The following is a 24,447-nucleotide window of genomic DNA, read 5'->3' on the forward strand; positions in this document are numbered from 1 at the left end:
CCACAACAGTCGCAGTCGGCGCTCTCGCTGATCATGGCTGTTAACCATTGAAATGCCCCAATCAGTGTTTAGGGGTCCCGGACAGCACTTCATGATGAGATCAGGTGGAGTCATTTAGTTTCCATGACAGCCATGGGCCTTCTAAACACCCCCAGGGCTGCCATGACTGCCTGTGCCGAAAATGACAAACATTTTTAAAAAGTTGTGGCGGTCAGAAGATGGCGGCAGAAAATATATTTTTTTCCCACAGATAGAGCACAAATCCCGTCGTCCTCGTAGCGACTTGCAGGATGAACGTATCGGGTCGTTCTGCTGCAATTTGTTTGCTGCAGAAAATAGAGCCGCCTCTACTGCAAGCCAACATGGCGAGAAGCTGCTGCGCAGCACGAATGAGGGTCCGCACTGCCATCCTATCAACATGAAGGCTTTACATGGAAACCATTCATACAGACCAAATACACTGAACGCCCCTTTATTAGAGCCGCCCATTCTCTCACAATTGGCGCTTCCCTGTACGGTAATTCTCCCCGTGACCCCGGAGCATATAATCACGTGACAAGTTTTCCGTGGATCAGTTTCAGTGTGAATCCACATTAGATGGGAAAATCCAGCGATCGGAGCGACTTCCAACGAGGCCGGTCATCGGCGCTGGACTAGCCGGCGTCTCACTGCCAACCGGGGGGGGTTTTCTCGTGTAACGGTGTGGAGAGTATACAGGAAAATATCCAGCGAGAGGGGATCCTGCGGATGGAAACAACTCATCCCTGAAAGGGGTCAGAGGAGGATGTCAGGAATCGTTCTGACCAACAGGCTGCACAGTCAGCTGAATACAACGCTGGAGCTCCAACTAACGTGTCCGAACGCACAACTCGCCGTTCCTCCGCACGGATGGTATAACAGCGGGCGACCAGTTCCAGCGCCATTGTGTGTAAGAGGAACAGAAAGACTCCAGCGGGCAAAAGAGCGCAAAACTTGTATCACTGAGCAGCGGGAAAACATCTCCTGGTCAGATGGGCCCAGATTTATGTTGCTGATGGGAGGTCAGAATTTGGCGGAAGCGGCATGAATCGCAGACCCCTTCCTGTCAGCCGGTCAGAACACGTCAGCACCGCCATCTAATCTGCGGCGCCTACAAGAAGCTTCCTGTCCGCAGGGGCCGAGTGGAATCTACGCCACGATAAATCTCTGTAGATCTGAAGGCCAATGGATTCCAACGCTCCCAGCTTGGGGGTCTTATAAAGGGGCCGTTCAGTGTATATAAAGGCCCAGCTTGCCCATTTCTGGTAAGTCCAGCAGTGAGCTGCAGAGTCCGAGGGTCCGTGAACCTCGCACCCCCACACAGAATCTGCTGTAAACGGCCTTCTAAAAAGTGCCTAGTAGGCACCTGGGTTTTCTTTGTCTCCTTGGCGCGGCGCGGCGCCTCTCATGAGCTAATGCCTCTAATAACGGGCGCAGCTTTCCCTCCCCCCGCAGCTCGCTGCCCTCCTGGAATATGTTTGTGTTCGGTAATAGATGTTCCCGGCGGCGCGGCGGTTACAGAGTGTGCGGAGCGCCGTGGGATCGCCGTGTTGCTGTTTACACTTTGATGTGCGCTGACTCGGGGGGCGCGCGGCCCCCCACCTCCCTCTTCTACCTCTTCATCTAAGTGCTTTCTGGATGCCAGGGAGCCGTGCTTGATCCAATTACCCTATAAACAGATTGTCATATGGTTTTTGTTTGTGCGGCCGCGCCGAAGGTTACTTTTTTCTACCAGCGAAGGGTTTGCTCTCTTCCAATAACAGATACTCGGAATCAAACGCCCGACGTGGAAAGGTTACCGCGGATCTGTCATCAAAGGCCGCTGAGAAGCTTTTAACATTTAAAGGGGGGCTCCACCTATTGACTTGTTTATGTCTTCATGCCCTCCTGCAACTTTCTCCCCCTTTTAAAAGACGGGACGCCTCTCATCTGTTCCCGGCAGACACGTGGAAATGTCCCTCCTGCGCCGGCGTCATTTATTAGGTCCCAGCAAAGTCTATGGAGAAGGTTTCTGATGACCCCTCCCCCATCATGTGCAATTCAGGTGGTGGTGGGGGGGTTGTACTATAAAGTGGTGGTGCTGTCGCTGGCGATGACTACAGTGTTACGGCGCTCCTATAAAAGGTCAGGGCTGAATAACTAATCGCGTCTTGAGTTCACTTCCCCCCAAGATGTTGCACGTTGTGTATCATACTGGGCCCATCAAATGCTCTTTATCAGGTTGGGAAATCATATGGGAATCTGTTAACTGGTGTCCCTTAAATGCATAACCCACCAAGGATGACATGTATTTATAGGTCATTATCCTGAGTTACATCCTGTATTATACCCCAGAGCTGCACTCACTATTCTGCTGCTGGAGTCACTCTATACATACATTACTTATACTGTACTGATCCTGAGTTACATCTTGTATTATACTCCAGAGCTGCACTCACTATTCTGCTGGTGGAGTCACTGTGTACATACATTACTTATCCTGTACTGACCCTGAGTTACATCCTGTATTATACCCCAGAGCTGCACTCACTATTCTGCTGGTGGAGTCACCGTGTACATACATTACTGATCCTGAGTTACATCCTGTATTATACTCCAGAGCTGCACTCACTATTCTGCTGGTGGAGTCACTGTGTACATACATTACTTATCCTGTATTATACTCTAGAGCTGCACTCACTATTCTGCTGGTGGAGTCACTGTGTACATACATTACTTATCCTGTACTGATCCTGAGTTACATCCTGTATTATATTCCAGAGCTGCGCTCACTATTCTGCTGGTGGAGTCACTGCGAACATACATTACTTATCCTGTACTGCTCCTGAGTTACATCCTGTATTATACTCCAGAGCTGCACTCACTATTCTGCTGGTGGAGTTACTGTGTACATACATTACTTATCCTGTACTGATCCTGAGTTACATCCTCTATTATACTCCAGAGCTGCACTCACTATTCTGCTGGTGAAGTCACAGTGTACATACATTACTTATCCTGTATTATACTCCAGAGCTGCACTCACTATTCTGCTGGTGGAGTCACTGTGTACATACATTACTTATCCTGTATTATACTCTAGAGCTGCACTCACTATTCTGCTGGTGGAGTTACAGTGTACATACATTACTTATCCTGTACTGATCCTGAGTTACATCCTGTATTATACTCCAGAGCTGCACTCACTATTGTGCTGCTGGTGGAGTCACTGTGTACATACATTACTTATCCTGTACTGATCCTGTATTATACCCCAGAGCTGCACTCACTATTCTGCTGGTGGAGTTACAGTGTACATACATTACTTATCCTGTACTGACCCTGAGTTACATCCTGTATTATACCCCAGAGCTGCACTCACTATTCTGCTGGTGGAGTCACTGTGTACATACATTACTTATCCTGTACTGATCCTGAGTTACATCCTGTATTATACTCCAGAGCTGCGCTCACTATTCTGCTGGTGGAGTCACTGTGTACATACATTACTTATCCTGTACTGATCCTGAGTTACATCCTGTATTATACTCCAGAGCTGCACTCACTATTGTGCTGCTGGTGGAGTCACTGTGTACATACATCACTTATCCTGTACTGACCCTGAGTTACATCCTGTATTATACCCCAGAGCTGCACTCACTATTCTGCTGGTGGAGTCACTGTGTACATACATTACTTATCCTGTACTGATCCTGGGTTACATCCTGTAATATCCTCCAGAGCTGCACTCACTATTCTGCCATTTATCACTGCAAACTGAACAATCTGTCACCAAGGTGTGCTGTGATTGAGTCACGTGACATGGAATCCATGACATTCTGTTGAACAGACATCCTTATTGACGGACTAATCAGAAACCACTAAATCCATAATGGAGGGATTCTTGATGGTTTGCAACAGTGTATCGTTGTGCGCAAACTGCAGTCCAGGCTGTTGCACTCTGCTACAATTGTATCCAATCTAGGCTTACCCCAAACGTTCTGCTATGAGATCTCTCTCTTCAGCCTCTGATGTAAGCAGGAATGCTTTTATTCACTGACAGGAAGCAGAGTGAAGAGACCTCTCAGATTCAGAATTGGGAAGTATCAGGAGGTTTTTTTTGTTGTGCGACAATTAAACTTTGTAACCCTTCAGTAAAGTGGAACCTGTGGAATGAATTAGCATATATTCGGCGGCCCGGCTCTACGTTTGCGCTCTGCGTACACCTTGAAAGAGTTTATTATGGATTGTGCCGTCTGCAGCTTTGGGTTTCATTAACTTTATGGATTTTACGATCCGTGCTTCACATCGAGAGCCAAGAGAGCCTGCCGGCGCGTTCATCAGGATCACATTAGGATTAATACCTCCACATCACGAAGCACTTGAGCTAATTTGTAGAGCCTTTTCTTGCCTAGAACGGACGGCGACCACAATAGCGGCGGCAGCTTTGTTAATGTCCCACGTATTACTTCTGTGGTTTATGGGGCTTTGCAGAGAGGTTCACATTACTGCAGTAGCCGAGGAACATCTACTCTGCCTCTAGTGCTACCAAATTAGCACCCCGGCAGCGGCTGCTGTTTGCTGCATCCTGCATTCATAAAACAGCCAACTAGTTTAGAAAGTCCTCCCCGTGTTTACAGCCGACAGTTGTGTGGAAATGCTGCTCACGTGGTTCCCAAATAAGTGTTATATAGAGCCAACATGTTCAGCACCACAACATTCTCCACACCAATCACTGATCTAAATTCTGCCCGTCCGTTGGACCTGGTAAATGATGATATTGTAGACCCAGGTACATGGCTTCCATCAGTTACTTAAAACTAAGATCTCTCGCTCTCCTCCGCCTCCCGCCCCTTCGGGTCTCGGTCTCTCACTTTCCTCCGCCTCCCACCCCTTCGGGTCTCTCCCCTTCCTCCGCCTCCCACCCCTTCGGGTCTCTCGCTCTCCTCCTCCCCTTCGGGTCTCTCGCTCTCCCCCGCCCCTTCGGGTCTCTCGCTCTCCCCCGCCCCTTCGGGTCTCTCGCTCTCCCCCGCCCCTTCGGGTCTCTCGGGCGCTCTCCCCCGCCCCTTCGGGTCTCTCGGGCGCTCTCCCCCGCCCCTTCGGGTCTCTCGCTCTCCCCCGCCCCTTCGGGTCTCTCGCTCTCCCCCGCCCCTTCGGGTCTCTCGCTCTCCCCCGCCCCTTCGGGTCTCTCGCTCTCCCCCGCCCCTTCGGGTCTCTCGCTCTCCCCCGCCCCTTCGGGTCTCTCGCTCTCCCCCGCCCCTTCGGGTCTCTCGCTCTCCCCCGCCCCTTCGGGTCTCTCGGGCGCTCTCCCCCGCCCCTTCGGGTCTCTCGGGCGCTCTCCCCCGCCCCTTCGGGTCTCTCGGGCGCTCTCCCCCGCCCCTTCGGGTCTCTCGGGCGCTCTCCCCCGCCCCTTCGGGTCTCTCGGGCGCTCTCCCCCGCCCCTTCGGGTCTCTCGGGCGCTCTCCCCCGCCCCTTCGGGTCTCTCGGGCGCTCTCCCCCGCCCCTTCGGGTCTCTCGGGCGCTCTCCCCCGCCCCTTCGGGTCTCTCGGGCGCTCTCCCCCGCCCCTTCGGGTCTCTCGGGCGCTCTCCCCCGCCCCTTCGGGTCTCTCGGGCGCTCTCCCCCGCCCCTTCGGGTCTCTCGGGCGCTCTCCCCCGCCCCTTCGGGTCTCTCGGGCTCTCGCTGTCTCTTGTAATACTGCCTACCTCCTGTGGAGCTGCTGCAGGAAAATTAGATCCTCTACAAACTACAGTGGACTACTGGGAGTTTCAGCAGCAGGGCCCCATGTAATGAGTTTGATTGAGGCACCCTTCTAATAAAAAGTGTTGAAAGCTGCAACACCTTTAATGTGCACAGAGGTTTGAGGTATCGGAAGCCTCCATACAAACCATAAAATCCCCCCTCCCCCTCTCTTCTTCCCCAGCTTTGTCCATCCCCTATTTGCCCGTTATCCAGAAGTGCTGTTTCCACGCTTCCACTATTCCGGCGTAGTCCACAAGCATCTGCCGAGTATTTCTGTCCTCTGCCCCTTCACCCGCTGAGCAGGGGATGCCCATATGGTGCTCATTATATTTGGGAGCGGCGCCAGCGTTCTCCTTTCATATCTTCCTGTGTTTTTATCAAGGTATGGCGTTATCCTTATTCAACCTATTGCTTTTTTCTCGGTCATTGTCTTTCGCGGGTCTTTACTTCTCTTCTGGTTTTTCGGTCTGCGGCATTTTAATTTATTTGTGGCCCTTTGGGGAAGAATGAATCAGATCAAACACACGTTCTTGTTTGCCAAGATCTCTGCTCCAGGAATCATATTTGGGGGGTTTATGAAGTCACTTCCACCTCGGAGGGTAATACATCTATCTGAGCGCTCATGTCACGCGCCGGGTTACTTTATAATAACCTGCTCTCATGTTGCTCGTGTTCTTGATGACTCGCTTCTTGGCTACTGGAAGCGTTATGTTCAGTTAAATCCTCCTGCTGAACAGTTCATCGGTTTCTTGGTTAACCCCTTAGTGACCGCCAACACACCTTATTACGGCGGTCACTAATGGGCTTTACTTCTGCGCGTGCGTCTTGTGGCTTGGCTGACTGACACCTGGGCTCCAAAACAAGCCGTCCAAACGTCATCTGTATTTCGGAATGGCACCAATGAAAACTAAGACTCTTGCTGCAAAAACTAAGCCCTCAGATCGTTCCGCTGCTGGAGAAGAAAAACATGTTTTTTTGTGATAAAGTAGTAAAAAATAAAAATGTTAAAAAGAAATCTATATTAAGGTGGTATTGCAGTAATCGTGCCGATCAGATAAGGAAGTCATGGGGATTTTACTAGATGATGGAACGCTGTGAAAACAAAGCCCAGAAACAATGGTGAAATTTCTGTGGGATGTTGGCGGTTTCCATCTTCCAACGCAAATCTGTAATAAACGTTCTACAACACATTACACGTACGTCAGAGTGCGGCCATTAAAATATTTAAATGGTCCCACAAAAAACCAATCCTCCATACGACCATCAGAACCCGATATACAGGGTCGTTCTCTTCTGACCGGACTTGAGTCTCCCTTATCTGGGGTCTGGGTTCTGTGTTGTGTCCGGTCTGTTACTGGGGTGTTGGGCCCATATATGACCTACTTTTAAGAAGTCTATTCTGGGTAGGGCTCATACGACTGACAACTAGTTTGGCTCTTGCAATGTGACTATGAAAATTGCTTGGTTTTTTTAATGCACAAAGCAGGCCGGTCACCAAAGGGTTAAATGACATTTCACTTGAATGGTTACTTAAAAACCAAGTGTGTCCTTACAACTAAAAAAGGCTAACAGAGTATTTTATGTATGAAAGGCTGTTAAAAGAACTGGCAAATCTGATATGCCTAGCGCAGTGCCTGAGGGGGCGGAGCATGACACGGGTTCAGAGACAGCCAATCAGGGACCTGCTGTCCAAACCAATGAGGGACTCTAGAACCTCTTCAGTTTTGCAATAGGCTTGATGGGATTGTGCCAAGCTTGTCTTTTATCACCTATCTACAGCGTAGGTGATGAAAGTGTGATTGATGGGGGTCTCTCCAATGGGACCCCAACCAAAACCAAGAATGGAATGCCCCTCTCCTCCATACTGCGGGCTCACAGCACCCCCTACAGTGAGACGACTGAATGGAGTGACAGTCATGCATGTGCGGTGCTGCTCCATTCATCTTCGGTGGGGCTGCTGGAGAGAGCGGAGTACTTGGACTTGGCTATTTCTGCAGCCCCTTTTAAATGAATGGTGTGACATTGCGCATGTAGAGCTGCCATCCTATTTAGTCTGACATCACTGAGTAGGTGCAGCCAAACTGCACTGACGAGAGGAGGGGACCCCCTTTTTCTTGATCAATGGGTGTCTCGGCAGTGAGACCCTCGCACCACTCAGACTTTTATTGCCCATGGATCAGTCACTCTTGGTACAACCCCTTTACCGTTGTGTACTGATTTTGCCTGATGTGTTTGATCAGTGAGATTCTTCCATGATCAGCTGATCGCCCCTTCTAACCTCAGGAGAAGCCACAGCCGGACAAACAATTTAACACCAAAAATGAGCAAGTAGTCTGTCAAGATACAAAACTCAAAGCTTTATTGAAGTGCAGCTTGCAACGCATTTTGGAACCAGACTGGTTCCTTCCTCAGACTTTGCATAGGTATAAAGCCTGAGGAAGGACTGGTCCAGTTCTGAAACAGATTGGAGCTACACTACAATAAAGCTTTGACTTTTGAGCAATCCTCGGATTGGAACCAGTTCCATCACCGGACAGAGGAGGTGATCACATTAACGGTCATTTATCCCGCTCAGCGTGTCAAACCTTTACACCGGTAGATCGGCCATTGTAAAGAGCCCTACATCTTGGGATTACTCATGTATTTGGCATCAGCCTTGTCAAACCAAGAGCAAAACAAAAACCCCTAAACGTATGAGGCTTTCATCATCCATCGTTGCAGCTTGTTTTGTCACGTTTTATAGAATTCCTTTTGACATGACCATCTCATTAAACTCTATGCCTGCTGTTTTGACTCTGGGTGGTCTCCTCGCTCACCCTTTTCATTGTCTCCCCCGTTAATGGTTTAACAGGTGAGGAAATCTGGAGCCCTTGCAGCCTGGTACCTCTTGACATCTCAAGTAAACAGAGATTCCTCTTTGGCTCTGTGTAGTCAGGGATTATGTTCCTTATCTGGCTTGTGTACATACAATATATTCTTCTCCATCCTGTAGACTCTGGTAAATTGACACAGCTAATCAAACATAAAACTACTGAAGTGTTGGGCCTCCTAAAACAGTGGGCCTCCCAATGACCCTACGAAGATCCCCTCCCGAATGTTGGGTCTTCAGCCCACTCATTGTTGTGTTGATGATTTCTGTGATTGTCCCCATTTCTATTCTTGCTGGCCGTAGTCTTCATCTCTCATCAGTTCTGTCAAGAACCACTGTCTTTTAAAAAGACCCTGGTGTCCTCGCTCTACACCTGAAACAAGACAAAGGGTGAGATGGAAGGCTTTACCTGGTCTGCTTTGAGGGGGTATCCGCTGTGAACGAGTCAGCTTTGTTCTGAGGGTCCCTGATGGTAAGCAGTGATCAGTCGGGAACCCACTAGCAAGTTTTGAGTTACCCCGCAGTGCCCATGGGAAATGCAGTCTGCCCATGTCCTGTATGGACGTGTTGGGTCCTCTAGAGCCGGAGGCGCACTCTATAGCCTGTCTCTGCTCTAGGGTAAGGGTGCTGTTGTGGGACCCCTCCATTAAAAGGGGTTTTAGAAGGGGCAGATGTTCTGCCAGTTAATAAGCGCCAATTAACTATATACGAGGCCCTTTTTTTTTTTTTTTTTTTTAAAAGCAAGTTGTTTTTTTGTTTAGTTTTTTAATTTCCGTCGTTGGAAACTGGTAAGTAGCATTCCATGACTCAGTAGCTAGCTGGGGGCCATGTTGTCGCAGTCAGATTCGTGTTGCGTGGCACATGTAATTTAAAATGCGTCGATAAGTAATCCCGCCAATTGTGGAGTTCAAAGTCTTCCTGGGCAGTTCTGCTTTTACCAATAGAAAGTTCCTAAAAAAGAATTGGGAGGCTTTACATGGGCCGACCATCGGAAATGGGCGTGACAGAGTTGTTGGCGTATGAAAGAATGTTTGGGTGACTTTACACAGGCCAACAGTTCTTCTACATGGTCATTAAAGCGCACGCCTCTCTGCAGAGTTGTTGGCTAGTCGCTGATGGACAAACATCTGTTTACAAGAGGCAATAATTAATCACGTAGCAACGGTTTGTTTATTTAATTTAGGGGGATCGAAGCAACCGGGGAACGAGTTTTCGCTCGCATCTCTGTTGGTGGCGAGTTTACATGAAACAACTATCGCTTACATTCCCTTATGAGCCACTATAGGTGCAGGGGCGCCCCTGCCATGGGGCAACCTGAGACTGAATAGGCGTCCCGTGTAAACTCACCATTCACCATATGATCGTGCAAGTAGATGTTGGTTCCCACCGGCACAAGTTTGCATGGGACCCGGTGTCTTTGGCCGTTTTTCAGTTGGCCCATCACAAGCTACATTTGGGACATCAATGAAGACCGGTAATTCATGTTCTGTACCAGGACTTAGTACGAAAAAAGGAGACCTAGTCAGCACTTGTCTAAAGCCCACTCGTAGTCTTGGACCTCTCGCACCCGTGTTGGTTGACGCTGATTTGTTTGATCAGGCTGGATCCGTCAGAGTATCATTACTGTGACTCTTCAGTATTTGCAGCGGGGACATTCCCGGACAGCTTATTTATAGACGATGCCCTGAGCTATCAGAATGCCTTATGAAGGAAGATTGAGAAGACAAAAGACGACCTTTTACAATGAGATCTCGGCTGTTTACAAACCAATACCTCGGCGTTATTAGTGTAGCACAGAGGGTCTGGGCTGGAGGAGCAGACCAAGTGGTGTGAACGGTCTGCAATGCTGGGGTGCGGGGGAGACCTACATTATATGGGATCTAGTTTAACAAGGAAGCTAAGTCTCATGCTAAGGAGCTGGGTGTTGTCAATGTCTAAGCTTGTTGGCTGGCTGTAAAGGGGTTCTCAGGACCACCCATGCCTGGTAGAGCATATGGATGGCATAGGGCAAGAGGCATGTGTCCATGCACGGCACGGGCACCATGTAATGCAGTGTGCTGCCGTATTTCTCCTGCAGCCACGGCTTCAGTGCGTACATGAGCCTAAACACAGACAACCTATGCATTAACCCCTTCAGTATCAGATTCTTTGTTTTCATTTTTTTGCCCCACCTTCCAAGAGCCATAACTTTTTTAGTTTTTCCATTGACATGACGGCTTTTTTTTTGCAGGACAAGTTGTATTTATTTAATGTACCGTATAATGTGCAGTTTTATTTTTTTCTCAACTAGGCTGTTTTTTGTTTGTTTTTTTGAGCCACGATAGCAGGGACAAATTATCACAATTTTGATGTTCCGTCTTTTTTTTTTTTTTTTTTTTTTTCTTGTTTCTTCTTTTTTCGTAAGGTGTTCACCATGCTGGCTAAATATTTTGTGATATTTTAATAGTTCGGACTTTTACAAAACACCTGGGGTTTTAATTTAGATTTTAAATGGGGATAAGATCTTTTTCTCTTTTTAACTTTTAGTTCGTTTTTTTCACTGAGTTCCCACAGAGGACTCGAACCTGCAATCATTTCATCGCTTCTATTATATAGTGTGATTCTTCAGTATTGCAGTGTATAGTGATTTTCAGCATTGCGTATGAAGCACTGCCGCGGGCAGGACTTGAAAGACCTCTATGCATGGCGTCTGCTCCTGAGCCCACTCCATACACCCTTCACGACCGCCCAACATAAATTTACAGTAGGTGGTCTTGAAGGATTGTCTGTTGCAGCTAATTTTTTTACAGCGTCTGATTCCCAGTCATGTGATCTGAAGACTTCGGTGTTCAGTGGTTGCGGCAAGATGTCCTATCCTCCAATTGTGAACTTCTCCGGGGCTCATCCGGCCCCCTGAATGCAATGTGACAGCTGAGGCATACCGTCTGAAGGCCGTCCGTGGGCATGTTCTGCTATCTTGCACCGTCTGAGGCTGCGTTTACACACAGCGGATTTGGTGCAGATATTTCACAGCGGAAAATCCACGTCAAATTGCATCTCGGAATCCGCGCCAAAGATTTTGCTGCAGATCCGTTATTGCTGCAATTGTAAATCCGTTGCAGAAATCTGCATTAAACGGACGTGTGCAGCATCATTCACTTGTACGACCATGGGCTCAGGGTTCATTCACACGGGCGTATGTGGATTTCTGTCTATGAATATGCAGCGAATCACAGACCGAAACTCGCCTATTCAGTCCATATTTTGCCCCTTGTTGCATTTTTGTTTTGCGTCCATAATCGCTGCGTATTTACGAGCCATTTTCACATTCCCATTGACTATCTGTAATACAGACCTAAAGAGGACATCTGCATCCGAAAATCGTATGAAAAATGCACACTTGTGAATAAACCCATTGAAGTCGATAGGTCCTCTTCATTCCGTATTCCCCATGTAATACGGAGCGTATTTACAGCTGTGAGAGGCCTTACTATAGATCTGTCAGCAGGAAGTCATTCATTCTGTCCCGTTTTTGGGGATTCCGATGGAATGCAGCCTTTAGCGCCTGGTCGCAGCACTCTAAACCAGAGAACTCTTGGCGCGTCATCTCATTTACGTATGGGGGTGGCGGTTTGCAGGGCTGCAGACGGATCGCAGAGGTCCTTTTGTCATTCAGTATACTCATACAGATACAGCATTGCAGGCCTGTTGGTTTTCATTCATTATTTGGCTTGTTACTTTTACAATTACCCACTTGGTGGCGCCGTTGTATCATGCCGTCTCAAATCGTTGTACCGCTAACACTTTGGCAAATGCCAATTATTGTTTAAACATACAGTCATTTGTTACATCTTTATGAAAGGCCGTCGGAATGCTGCGCTGTATGCAGATTACACGCTTCAGTGAAACCGCTTCCTGATCCTTCCACCATACGGGAAATCTGAAGTGGCGCTTAATGCTGCCACATATATATATTGTGTTGTGTGTCCCGCATTACAGCACATATGTCATAGGATAGTGAATGGAGAGTCCGGAGTGGTGACCGCGATCAGTACCTACCTGATGACAAGTCACTTGTGTTACATGCTGCTAAGGAAGAATGCTTACAGAAGTAGAAGGGTTAATAGCTTATTTATCAATTAATAAAATGCAAATTGACTGAACAATAAAGAGATGTAAATCCCATCAATATTCGGTGCGACGCCTTTCACCTTCACCTGTAGGATTAACCAGTTATACCAAACAGGTGGTAATCATCAGCATTCTTATATGTAGGTTGAAAAACAGTCATTAACTGAAGCCAGAAAAGCTGAGTAGGAGGCTTAAAACTGAGGAACAACCAAACTCTGCTACAAAGGTGAGGTTGTGGAGGACAGTTCACAGGTCATACAACATGGCAAGACTGCGCACAACAACAAGATACAAAGTTATACGGCATCAGCCGAGTCTCGCAGAGACAACCTTTGACAGCAGACTGGGGGTTCAGGATTAGCTGTTCAAGCTGTTGTGAAAAAGAACAAAGAAACAGGCAGCGTTGAGGATGGTAGATGCCGTGAGCGGCCAAGGAAACTTTGTGCAGCAGATGACACATCATGCTGACTTCCCATCAAAATTGGATGATGTCCATCAGTACCATCAGCTCAAAACTGTCAGAAAGCAGTGGGACCCAGGTATACCAATCTACTGTGTAGAGTAGTCTGGCCAGAAGTAGTCTTTATGAAAGAACTACGACCAAAAAGCCATACCTTTTATGTAGAAACAAGGCCAAGCAACCCAACTTTACATGAAAACATAGGAACTGGGGTGCAGAAAAATGTTGTCAGATGCGCTGGACTGATGAGAAACAATGTGAAATATCTGGCTGCAACAGAAGGCAATTTGTTCATTGAAGGGCTGGAGAGCGGTACAATAAGTGTCTGCAGGCAGCAGCGAAGCATGGGGCAGAGCGGTACAATAAGTGTCTGCAGGCAGCAGCGAAGCATGGGGGAGAGCGGTACAATAAGTGTCTGCAGGCAGCAGCGAAGCATGGTGGAGAGCGGTACAATAAGTGTCTGCAGGCAGCAGCGAAGCATGGTGGAGAGCGGTACAATAAGTGTCTGCAGGCAGCAGCGAAGCATGGTGGAGAGCGGTACAATAAGTGTCTGCAGGCAGCAGCGAAGCATGGGGGAGAGCGGTACAATAAGTGTCCTGCAGGCAGCAGCGAAGCATGGGGGAGAGCGGTACAATAATTGTCTGCAGGCAGCAGCGAAGCATGGGGGAGAGCGGTACAATAAGTGTCTGCAGGCAGCAGTGAAGCATGGGGGAGAGCGACACAATAAGTGTCTGCAGGCAGCAGTGGAGAGCGGTACAATATTGAGTGTCTGCAGGCAGCAATGAAGCATGGTTGGGAGGTTCCTTACAAGTTTTGGTTACATTCCAGCATTCGTCAGAATTAATGTTGCCCTCAATCCAGAGAAATGCAGGCAGATATTTATCCCTCATGTAATACCATCAGAGAGACATCTCATTGGCTCCATATTTATTCTGCAGCAGACAACAACCCCCAACATCCAGCAGTGTCATTAAGAACTATCTTCACTGTAAAGAAGAACATAAACTGTGTGCAGGTGTACCTAGAAGGGCTGCTGCTGTTGTGAAGATGAGGGGCGTCAAACCGAATATTGATGGATGACCTTTTTCTTTTGTTCAGTCACTTTTGTATTCTGTTTGACAAAAACAAACTCTTAGGCCAATGTCCACGGGCAGAATCCGCGCTGGAGATCCGCAAATAAAGCCTTTCATAGGGATGCAGGCGTCCGCCAGTTAATTAAAGCATGTGGATTTGATTTGCGCACCTTCTGGCCCGGAAAAGAAATCTCAGCATGCTCCGTTTTTGTGCGGATCCTGCACAGACTGCTTCCATTGAAGACAATGGAAACCTTCCGATCCTCGGCAGACCCGCAGCGGACACTGCGGACGTGCAGCGGATCTGCGGGAGAGCTGGAGTTTGAAAGAAAAAACCTGTATTGCACATGTCCGACAACCCAGCGAACCCGGGATGGAAGAGAACCACGCAGACACTGCTGCCAGGGAAATACAGGTGTGCAGGGCTCACTGGCCACGGGCACAGAATCCGACCCGCCTGTGGACATTGGGCCTTAACACTTCTGTTTTTGAAAGCATTTTTCCACACAGGCCTAAAACTTTTGCACAGGACTGTATAAGGAGGATCTGTTGGATCTCCGTGATGTAGAAGAAATCCTGGCAGCATGTAGAGGTGCTATATAAAATACACGTGAGGCTTTTCTGACGTCCGAAACGTTGCTGTCCCTGTGTGATGGGAGAATAGTGTATTTTATATAGCACCTCTCCATGCTGCCAGGATTTTCTTCTACATTACGTGGACTTCTGTGGGAGTGCAGTTTGGACTCTTATCTGGCTGATGCATTTGGTGGCCCTGCACGGATTGTTTTTTTTTCTGACACACTTCGTTATTTTGCATTTGAGGATCTGTCGGACCGCCTGACATGTTTGCATTAGTAGGTACTTGTGTGTATTTTGTGGGGATCACAATTCTAGAACCTCTTCTCTTAGATTTCCGTATTATACTGTTCCTCCCTTAATCCCTCATAAAAATCTATGAATTAACTTACCATTGCATCTGGATGTTTGCATTCACCTTGTTACCACGTCTAGGGTACGTTTACAGATAGTGGAAAGCATGCAGATTTTCCGAAATGGAAAATCTAGAACAAAACCCTCCGCAGAAGTGCAGATTTTAACGGATCCACCCCAGTTTTTACTTTTTCAATTGAAAGGATACAATCTACTGTGGATCCACATAAAAAAACTGCATCAAAATCGCACCAATGCTGCAGATTTTGTCCGTTTTTGCTGTGGATCTTCTGCTGCATGTAAACGTACCATTACTGCAGATCATGCGCAATTGTTTTATGCTCTATTCTACCAAAAATAGTTGGACACCTGATTGAAAATCAAAAATGGTTATTGCCATATGTTAGTACTTGGTGGGGCTCCTTTGACCCTAATGACCTCAGATATTCTCCATGGCATGCTTTCTACCAACATCTGATACATTTCAGCTGGTATTCCCCTCCATTCATCCTGTAAACATCCCTTGACTTCTCTCAAAGAAGATGCATCGGGCCATTTGCAATGCTGCAAGTAGTATCGTCATTGGACAGTTGAGCTACTCCTCACATCAGATGGCTGTACCTGGGTGTGTTGTACCGACAGTTCCGTTATGGTCTGGGGATGTCTTGCGTGGCATGCCTTGGCCTGTTAGTTGTAGTACAAGAACAATGAACACGGAGGTCGACCCCCAACATTCTAGACAACAATGTGCTGCCAACTATGTGGCAAAACTCTGAAAATGGTCGGCCATACTTCCAACAAGACAAGCCGCCTTGTCACAAATCCAACGCTGTGTTTTGTTGTTTTGTGGATATGGATGTTCCACGGTTCAACTGTCCTGCACAGAGTCCCGACCTGAACCCCGTTGAACATCTCTGAGGCCAACTGGAACATCAGGTCAGGAAATATGAACAGCGCCCTCCTTCTTTGAGAAAACTCACCAGATGTTTGCAGGGTGAATGACGGAAAATACCAGCTGAAGTATTAATATTACTAGCCTGATTCCCTGGCCTACCATCAAGGCTGTGGGAGCTACCATTTTTTATTTTACTCTCTCTCTCTTTAAGCTACTTTATATCTAATGGGGATATTTTTTCTAGCTTTGTTGGTCTAGATTTTTTGACCTAGCACTGAGCTATTCAGACAGCGGCTGTACTCTTTATTGAAAGGGTTTTTGGATAGGAGGAGAATCCTCTCCTTCAGGTCCACGCTACCTATACACAGCCTGACTATCTGATTAATGTCAGAAATCTAAAAGCTGCGGTATCCATGCGTAAGACTTTGGGCCATGAGTACTAATTTTGTCTCATACCCCTAACAGTCCTTTTTTTACTCAGCTTTAGGCCGCCTGCAGACGAGCGGAAATCCCGCCGCGGGATTTCCCGCGGGATTTCCGCCGCTGAAAGTCTGCATAGGAGTGCATTACAATACGCACTCCTATGCAGACGGCCGCGGTTTGGCCGCGCGAAATCTCGCGCGGCAAACAAACCGCGGCATGTTCTAATTTTCTGCGGGGCACGCACTCACCTGGCCGCCGGCTCCGGTCTGCGCATGCGCCGGCTGCGTGGCAGCCGGCACATCAAAGAGCCGGGGCCGCCAGGCGCGGGTGAGTACGCGCTCGTCCCTGCAGGCTCTGGGGTCGGATCGCGCGGCGAGATTTCTCGCTGCCGGATCCGACCCGCTCGTCTGCAGGCGGCCTTATATACTGACAAGCTTCAACATTAAAAGAACTCAGTCTAGCTCTGAGGACAGCTCTAACAATTGAGCTATTCTCGTCTTGTCTCTATATTCTCTGAATCTTTTTAGAGATTGTATATTGGGTTTGGAGACCAGGTGGGCTTCTGTATTAGCTAGAACCCATCAGTGAACCAGACAGGGTTAGGACATGATCCGCACCCCAGCTAGTATCTAAGTTCATCCCCTTATAGCTTTGAGAGAATCTTGATAGTAGATGTTCAACATTGGACTAACATCGCTTCGATTTTGATTCTACCTTGTTCTAAGCTCCATTAGACTAAAACTCTTCTTTAGCTGCTCTGTATATCTAAAATACGAATCCTCCTGAAGAGCCACACACATGGAGTGGCGAAACGCGTAGAGTCGAAACCGTTTATAGTTGAAGTAAACGAGCAGAATTATATACTAAAGAGCTTAACCACACAGCATACACAATCTGTACGAAGTTTTTAATGAGCTGGTCAACTACAGAGACATTCTCCATTGAAATTCATTACTCAGGAATAACATACTTACCTTTACATACCATTGGGGTACTTGGAGACACACTCTCTGTAGCATTCTATTTGAAAATAAGACCGTAGATTTAGTCTTTTTAGAAATTAAAACACTTCTATCCGAGGCCCCACCAGCCCAGGCACTCTCTATAAACAAGACCCTATCAATTTCCATTGAATGAATTTCACAAAGGGTCTTTAGTCTGAGTGAAAAACTTTAAGCGTGGAGGCCATAAACGAGTTGTTTAGCTCGTATTGGCATTTTTTCTAATTCACCACTAGGCCTCTCCGCAGCCTACTGTCGGACCCTCAGTTCATCCGACACATTATAACCTCTAGCCGGTGGGGCTCAGACCGTATGTGTGAATGTTTGTCCAAGTGTAGTAGGTGCGCCACTTCCTCCTGTCTTGGCGACACCATTTGTGTGTGTTATATGTTGTGCCCTAAGTGTAGTTTTTAATGAAACTTCAATAAAATTTCTCTCTTTTACGTTCGTCTTTTCTGTGACAGGGATTAATATTACTAGAAAGTATCCAAGTATCGGATATCATGAGGGCCAAAGGAGCCCCACTAAGTAATAAATATGGAAATAAATGCTACTCTTAATTCCTGCTCAGGGGTCCAGTTACTATTGATAGAATAGTGTATCTCCTCATCTAAAGGTCCTCTTACAAAGCTCCATGATCAGGTAGGAACGTTCTCTTGCCCATTCGTCGCCTGTGAGAATATCCTCCGCCAGCCAATAAGCAAACACTCGGCGATTAGCTAATTATTGCTGAAAGTGTAGGGCGAGTGATTCGTCCCCCACGCAGTCGGCATCAGGATGTGGAAAGGCCATTTAAATGAGCGCCGATCTGGTTGGTCGAGGAGAGAGCCCTGAGGCATCACATTACTAAGATCACACTTGTATTTGGTATTAATTACATCTCTCAACTCTTTGCAGGCTGCTGCAAAAACCCAGAATGCATCAGAATGGAACATCCTCCGCGATGACTTCATGATGGGAGCCTCGATGAAGGACTGGGATAAGGACAGCGATGATGGAGGCGAAAACGCAAAGCCAAAACGTGGGGCCCAACCGGAGGATAGTGAAAGTGATTCCGTCAGATAACCCTGCCGATGATGGGACTTTATCTCCGTAGCTGCCATGAATCAACTCTGCATTCTGTGAATGCAGAACATTTTTGGCGTTAAGTAAATACTTTTTTGTAAAAAATGCGACATGCAGAAGAAAGCGATGGAATTTTTCCTTTATTCTCGCGGACTCGATGTCTCTGATCCCGAAATATTTTCCAAAATGTCTAATTTTTCAACCTATTTTTCCAAAACATCTTGTGCAGTCAAAACAGTGGCACCTGCCCAATTATAGTGCGGAGCCGTGCCAGGGGTCGCCGAGGTTGTTTGTTTTCAGTATGGATGGCCGCGTCTTTCCTCATGCCCACTGGCTCTCTAGCAGAAGATGCGGGTAATGCACTTGCGGGCATCACCTTGTGTGGCAGATGTGTTTTAAAATGTCTACTGTTACTGGCAGCGAGAGGAGTGCCTGGCTGGGCATGAAACAGATTCCAGAGCTGTGCTTCAAATTATCCTGCATGAAAGTAACTGCTTGGGTTTCACTAATGTCTCTCCAAGGTTAGAAGAACAGAAAACGGCCCGACCTGCATTTATCAAAGGATGCTACGGTTTCCCTTTACAATTGGTACCTTGTGGGGGAGGGGAAAGGGGAGTGGGGGGGGGAGTTGCCTATTTACAACTGAGCTACTGTGGTTTGGCCTTCAGCGATGATGCATTGAAGGGTTGTTGCTCTTTGTGTGTTGTCCATTAAAAGTTTAACTCTTAACCAAAAGTCTTATCGTATATTCATTTGCCATATCGTTTCATACAGACTGTTAAGGGCTCCAATATAATACACCGCACATTAAACCGACAGCTCCCTTCTCTACTACACCGCACAGGAGAGCAGACCGCTCCCTTATATACTACACCGCATAGGAGAGCCATCAGCTACTCTATATACTACACTGCATAGGAGTGCCGACAGCTCCTCTATATACTACAGCGCACAGGAGAGCGACCGCCACTCTATATACTACACCACACGGGAGAGCAGACCGCTCCCTTATATACTACACCGCATAGGAGAGCCATCAGCTACTCTATATACTACACCGCATAGGAGTGCCGACAGCTCCTCTATATACTACACTGCATAGGAGTGCGGACAGCTCCTCTATATACTACAGCGCATAGAAGTGCCGACAGCTCCTCTATATACTACACCGCATAGGAGTGCCGACAGCTCCTCTATATACTACACCGCATAGGAGTGCCGACAGCTCCTCCTATATACTACTTCGCATAGGAGTGCTGACAGCTCCTCCTATATACTACACCGCATAGGAGTGCCGACAGCTCCTCCTATATACTACACCGCATAGGAGTGCCGACAGCTCCTCCTATATACTACACCGCATAGGAGTGCCGACAGCTCCTCTATATACTACACCGCATAGGAGTGCCGACAGCTCCTCCTATATACTACACCGCATAGGAGTGCCGACAACTCCTCCTATATACTACACCGCATAGGAGTGCCGACAACTCCTCCTATATACTACACCGCATAGGAGTGCCGACAGCTCCTCCTATATACTACACCGCATAGGAGTGCCGACAGCTCCTCCTATATACTACACCGCATAGGAGTGCCGACAGCTCCTCCTATATACTACACCGCATAGGAGTGCCGACAGCTCCTCCTATATACTACACCGCATAGGAGTGCCGACAGCTCCTCCTATATACTACACCGCATAGGAGTGCCGACAGCTCCTCTATATACTACACTGCATAGGAGTGCCGACAGCCACTCTATATACTACACCGCACAGGGGAGGCGACAGCTCCTCTATATAGTACACCGCACAGGAGAGCCGACAGCTCCTCTATATAGTACACCGCACAGAAGAGCCGACCACTCCTCTTTATAGTACACCGCACAGGAAAGCCAACAGCTCCTCATATAGTACACCGCACAGGAAAGCCGACAGCTCCTATATAGTACACCGCACAGGAGAGCCGACAGCTCCTCCATATAGTACACCGCACAGGGGAGCCGACAGCTCCCTCATATACTACACCGCACAGGGGAGCCGACAGCTCCCTTATATACTACGGCGCGCATTAAACCGACCGCTCCCTTATATGCTACATCACACAGGAGAGCCGACAGCTCCCTTATATACTACATCGCACAGGAGAGCCGACAGCTCCTCTATATACTACACCACACAGGAGAGCCGACAGCTCCTCTATATACTACACCACACAGGAGAGCCGACAGCTCCTCTATATAGTACACCGCACAGGAGAGCCGACAGCTCCTCTATATAGTACACCGCACAGGAGAGCCGACAGCTCCTCTATATAGTACACCGCACAGGAGAGCCGACTGCTCCTCTATATAGTACACCGCACAGGAGAGCCGACTGCTCCTCTATATAGTACACCGCACAGGAGAGCCGACAGCTCCTCTATATAGTACACCGCACAGGAGAGCCGACAGCTCCTCTATATAGTACACCGCACAGGAGAGCCGACAGCTCCTCTATATAGTACACCGCACAGGAGAGCCGACAGCTCCTCTATATAGTACACCGCACAGGAGAGCCGACAGCTCCTCTATATAGTACACCGTACAGGAGAGCCGACAGCTCCTCTATAAAATACACCGCACAGGAGAGCCGACAGCTCCTCTATATAGTACACCGGACAGGAGAGCCGACAGCTCCTCTATATAGTACACCGCACAGGAGAGACGACAGCTCCTCTATATAGTACACCGCACAGGAGAGAAAACAGCTCCTCTATATACTGCATTGCATAGGAGATCCAATGGCTTCTATCTACTGCACTGTACAGGAGACCCAACAACTCCCCTCTACTGCAGTGCACAAGAGAGCCAATGGCTCCCCTGTACTACTATAATACTTCACCCCATCTATACAAGAATATAACTACCATAATACTGCTCATATGTACAAGAATATAACTACTATAATACTGCCCCCTATGTACAAGAATATAACTACTATAATACTGTCCTATGTACAAGAATATAACTACTATAATACTGCCTCCTATGTACACGAATATAACTACTATAATACTGCTCCTCATGTACAAGAATATAACTACTATAATACTGGCCCCTATGTACAAGAATATAACTACTATAATACTGCCTCCTGTGTACAAGAATATAACTACTATAATTACTGCTCCCTATGTACAAGAATATAACTACTACAATACTGCCCCCTATGTACAAGAATATAACTACTATAATACTGGCCCCTATGTACAAGAATATAACTAGTAAAATACTGCCTACTGTGTACATGAATATAACTACTAAAATACTGCCTCCTGTGTACATGAATATAACTACTATAACACTGCCTCCTGTGTACATGAATATAACTACTATAATACTGCTCCCTATGTACAAGAATATAACTACTATAATACTGCCTCCTATGTACAAGAATATACCTACTATAATACTGCCTCCTATGTACAAGAATATAACTGCTATAATACTGCCCCCTATGTACAAGAATATAACTACTATAATACTCCCCCTATGTACAAGAATATAACTACTATAATACTACCTCCTATGTACAAGAATATAACTACTATAATACTGCCCCCTATGTACAAGAATATAACTACTATAATACTGCTCCTATGTACAAGAATATAACTACTATAATACTGCCCCCTATGTACAAGAATATAACTACTATAATACTGCTTCTATATACAAGAATATAACTACTATAATACTGCCCCCTATGTACAAGAATATAACTACTATATTACCGCCTCCTATTTACAAGAATATACCTACTATAATACTGCCTCCTATGTACAAGAATATAACTGCTATAATACTGCTCCCTATGTACAAGAATATAACTGCTATAATACTGCCCCTATGTACAAGAATATACCTACTATAATACTGCCTCCTATGTACAAGAATATAACTACTATAATACTGCCCCCTATGTACAAGAATATAACTACTATAATACTGCCCCCTATGTACAAGAATATACCTACTATAATACTGCCTCCTATGTACAAGAATATAACTGCTATAATACTGCTCCCTGTGTTCAAGAATATAACTACTATAATACTGCCTCCTATGTACAAGAATATACCTACTATAATACTGCTTCCTATGTACAAGAATATAACTACTATAATACTGCACCCTATGTACAAGAATATAACTACTATAATACTGCTCCTGTGTACAAGAATATAACTACTATAATACTGCCTCCTATGTACAAGAATCTAACTGCTATAATACTGCTCCCTATGTACAAGAATATAACTGCTATAATACTGCCCCCTATGTACAAGAATATAACTACTATAATACTGCCCCCTATGTACAAGAATATAACTACTATAATACTGCCCCCTATGTACAAGAATATAACTACTGAAATACTGCCCCCTATGTACAAGAATATAACTACTATAATACTGCCCCTATGTACAAGAATATAACTACTATAATATTGCCCCCTATGTACAAGAATATAACTACTATAATACTGCCCCCCATGTACAAGAATATAACTACTATAATACTGCCCCCATGTACAAGAATATAACTACTATAATACTGCCCCCTATGTACAAGAATATAACTACTATAATACTGCTCCTATGTACAAGAATATAACTACTATAATACTGCCCCCTATGTACAAGAATATAACTACTATAATACTGCTTCTATATACAAGAATATAACTACTATAATACTGCCCCCTATGTACAAGAATATAACTACTATATTACCGCCTCCTATTTACAAGAATATACCTACTATAATACTGCCTCCTATGTACAAGAATATAACTGCTATAATACTGCTCCCTATGTACAAGAATATAACTGCTATAATACTGCCCCTATGTACAAGAATATACCTACTATAATACTGCCTCCTATGTACAAGAATATAACTACTATAATACTGCCCCCTATGTACAAGAATATAACTACTATAATACTGCCCCCTATGTACAAGAATATACCTACTATAATACTGCCTCCTATGTACAAGAATATAACTGCTATAATACTGCTCCCTGTGTTCAAGAATATAACTACTATAATACTGCCTCCTATGTACAAGAATATACCTACTATAATACTGCTTCCTATGTACAAGAATATAACTACTATAATACTGCACCCTATGTACAAGAATATAACTACTATAATACTGCTCCTATGTACAAGAATATAACTACTATAATACTGCTCCTATGTACAAGAATATAACTACTATAATACTGCCTCCTATGTACAAGAATCTAACTGCTATAATACTGCTCCCTATGTACAAGAATATAACTGCTATAATACTGCCCCCTATGTACAAGAATATAACTACTATAATACTGCCCCCTATGTACAAGAATATAACTACTGAAATACTGCCCCCTATGTACAAGAATATAACTACTATAATATTGCCCCCTATGTACAAGAATATAACTACTATAATACTGCCCCCCATGTACAAGAATATAACTACTATAATACTGCCCCCCTGTACAAGAATATAACTACTATAATACTGCACCTATGTACAAGAATATAACTACTATAATACTGCCCCCTATGTACAAGAATATAACTACTATAATACTGCCCCCTATGTACAAGAATATAACTACTATAATACTGCCCCCTATGTACAAGAATATAACTGCTATAATACTGCCCCCTATGTACAAGAATATAACTACTATAATACTGCCCCAAATGTACAAGAATATAACTACTATAATACTGCCGCTATGTACAAGAAGATAACTACTATAATACCGCCTCCTATGTACAAGAATATAACTACTATAATACTGCCCCTATGTACAAGAATATAACTACTATAA

The 24,447-nt window shown here is 46.0% G+C and overlaps 1 protein-coding gene across 1 annotated transcript in view; it reads left to right on the forward strand.

The window, feature by feature from the left end:
- RRP15 (ribosomal RNA processing 15 homolog) overlaps nucleotides 1-19,283 on the forward strand; it is a 39,530-nt gene extending 20,247 nt beyond the window's left edge. The window contains exon 5 of the mRNA XM_066595079.1: nucleotides 18,396-19,283. Coding sequence (XP_066451176.1) covers nucleotides 18,396-18,563 — 168 coding nt within the window. The 3' untranslated portion in view covers nucleotides 18,564-19,283. The remainder of the gene's footprint in view (nucleotides 1-18,395) is intronic.
- Nucleotides 19,284-24,447: the final 5,164 nt, after the last annotated feature.

Source organism: Eleutherodactylus coqui, chromosome 3, assembly GCF_035609145.1.
Source record: "Eleutherodactylus coqui strain aEleCoq1 chromosome 3, aEleCoq1.hap1, whole genome shotgun sequence".
Taxonomy (NCBI): domain Eukaryota; kingdom Metazoa; phylum Chordata; class Amphibia; order Anura; family Eleutherodactylidae; genus Eleutherodactylus; species Eleutherodactylus coqui.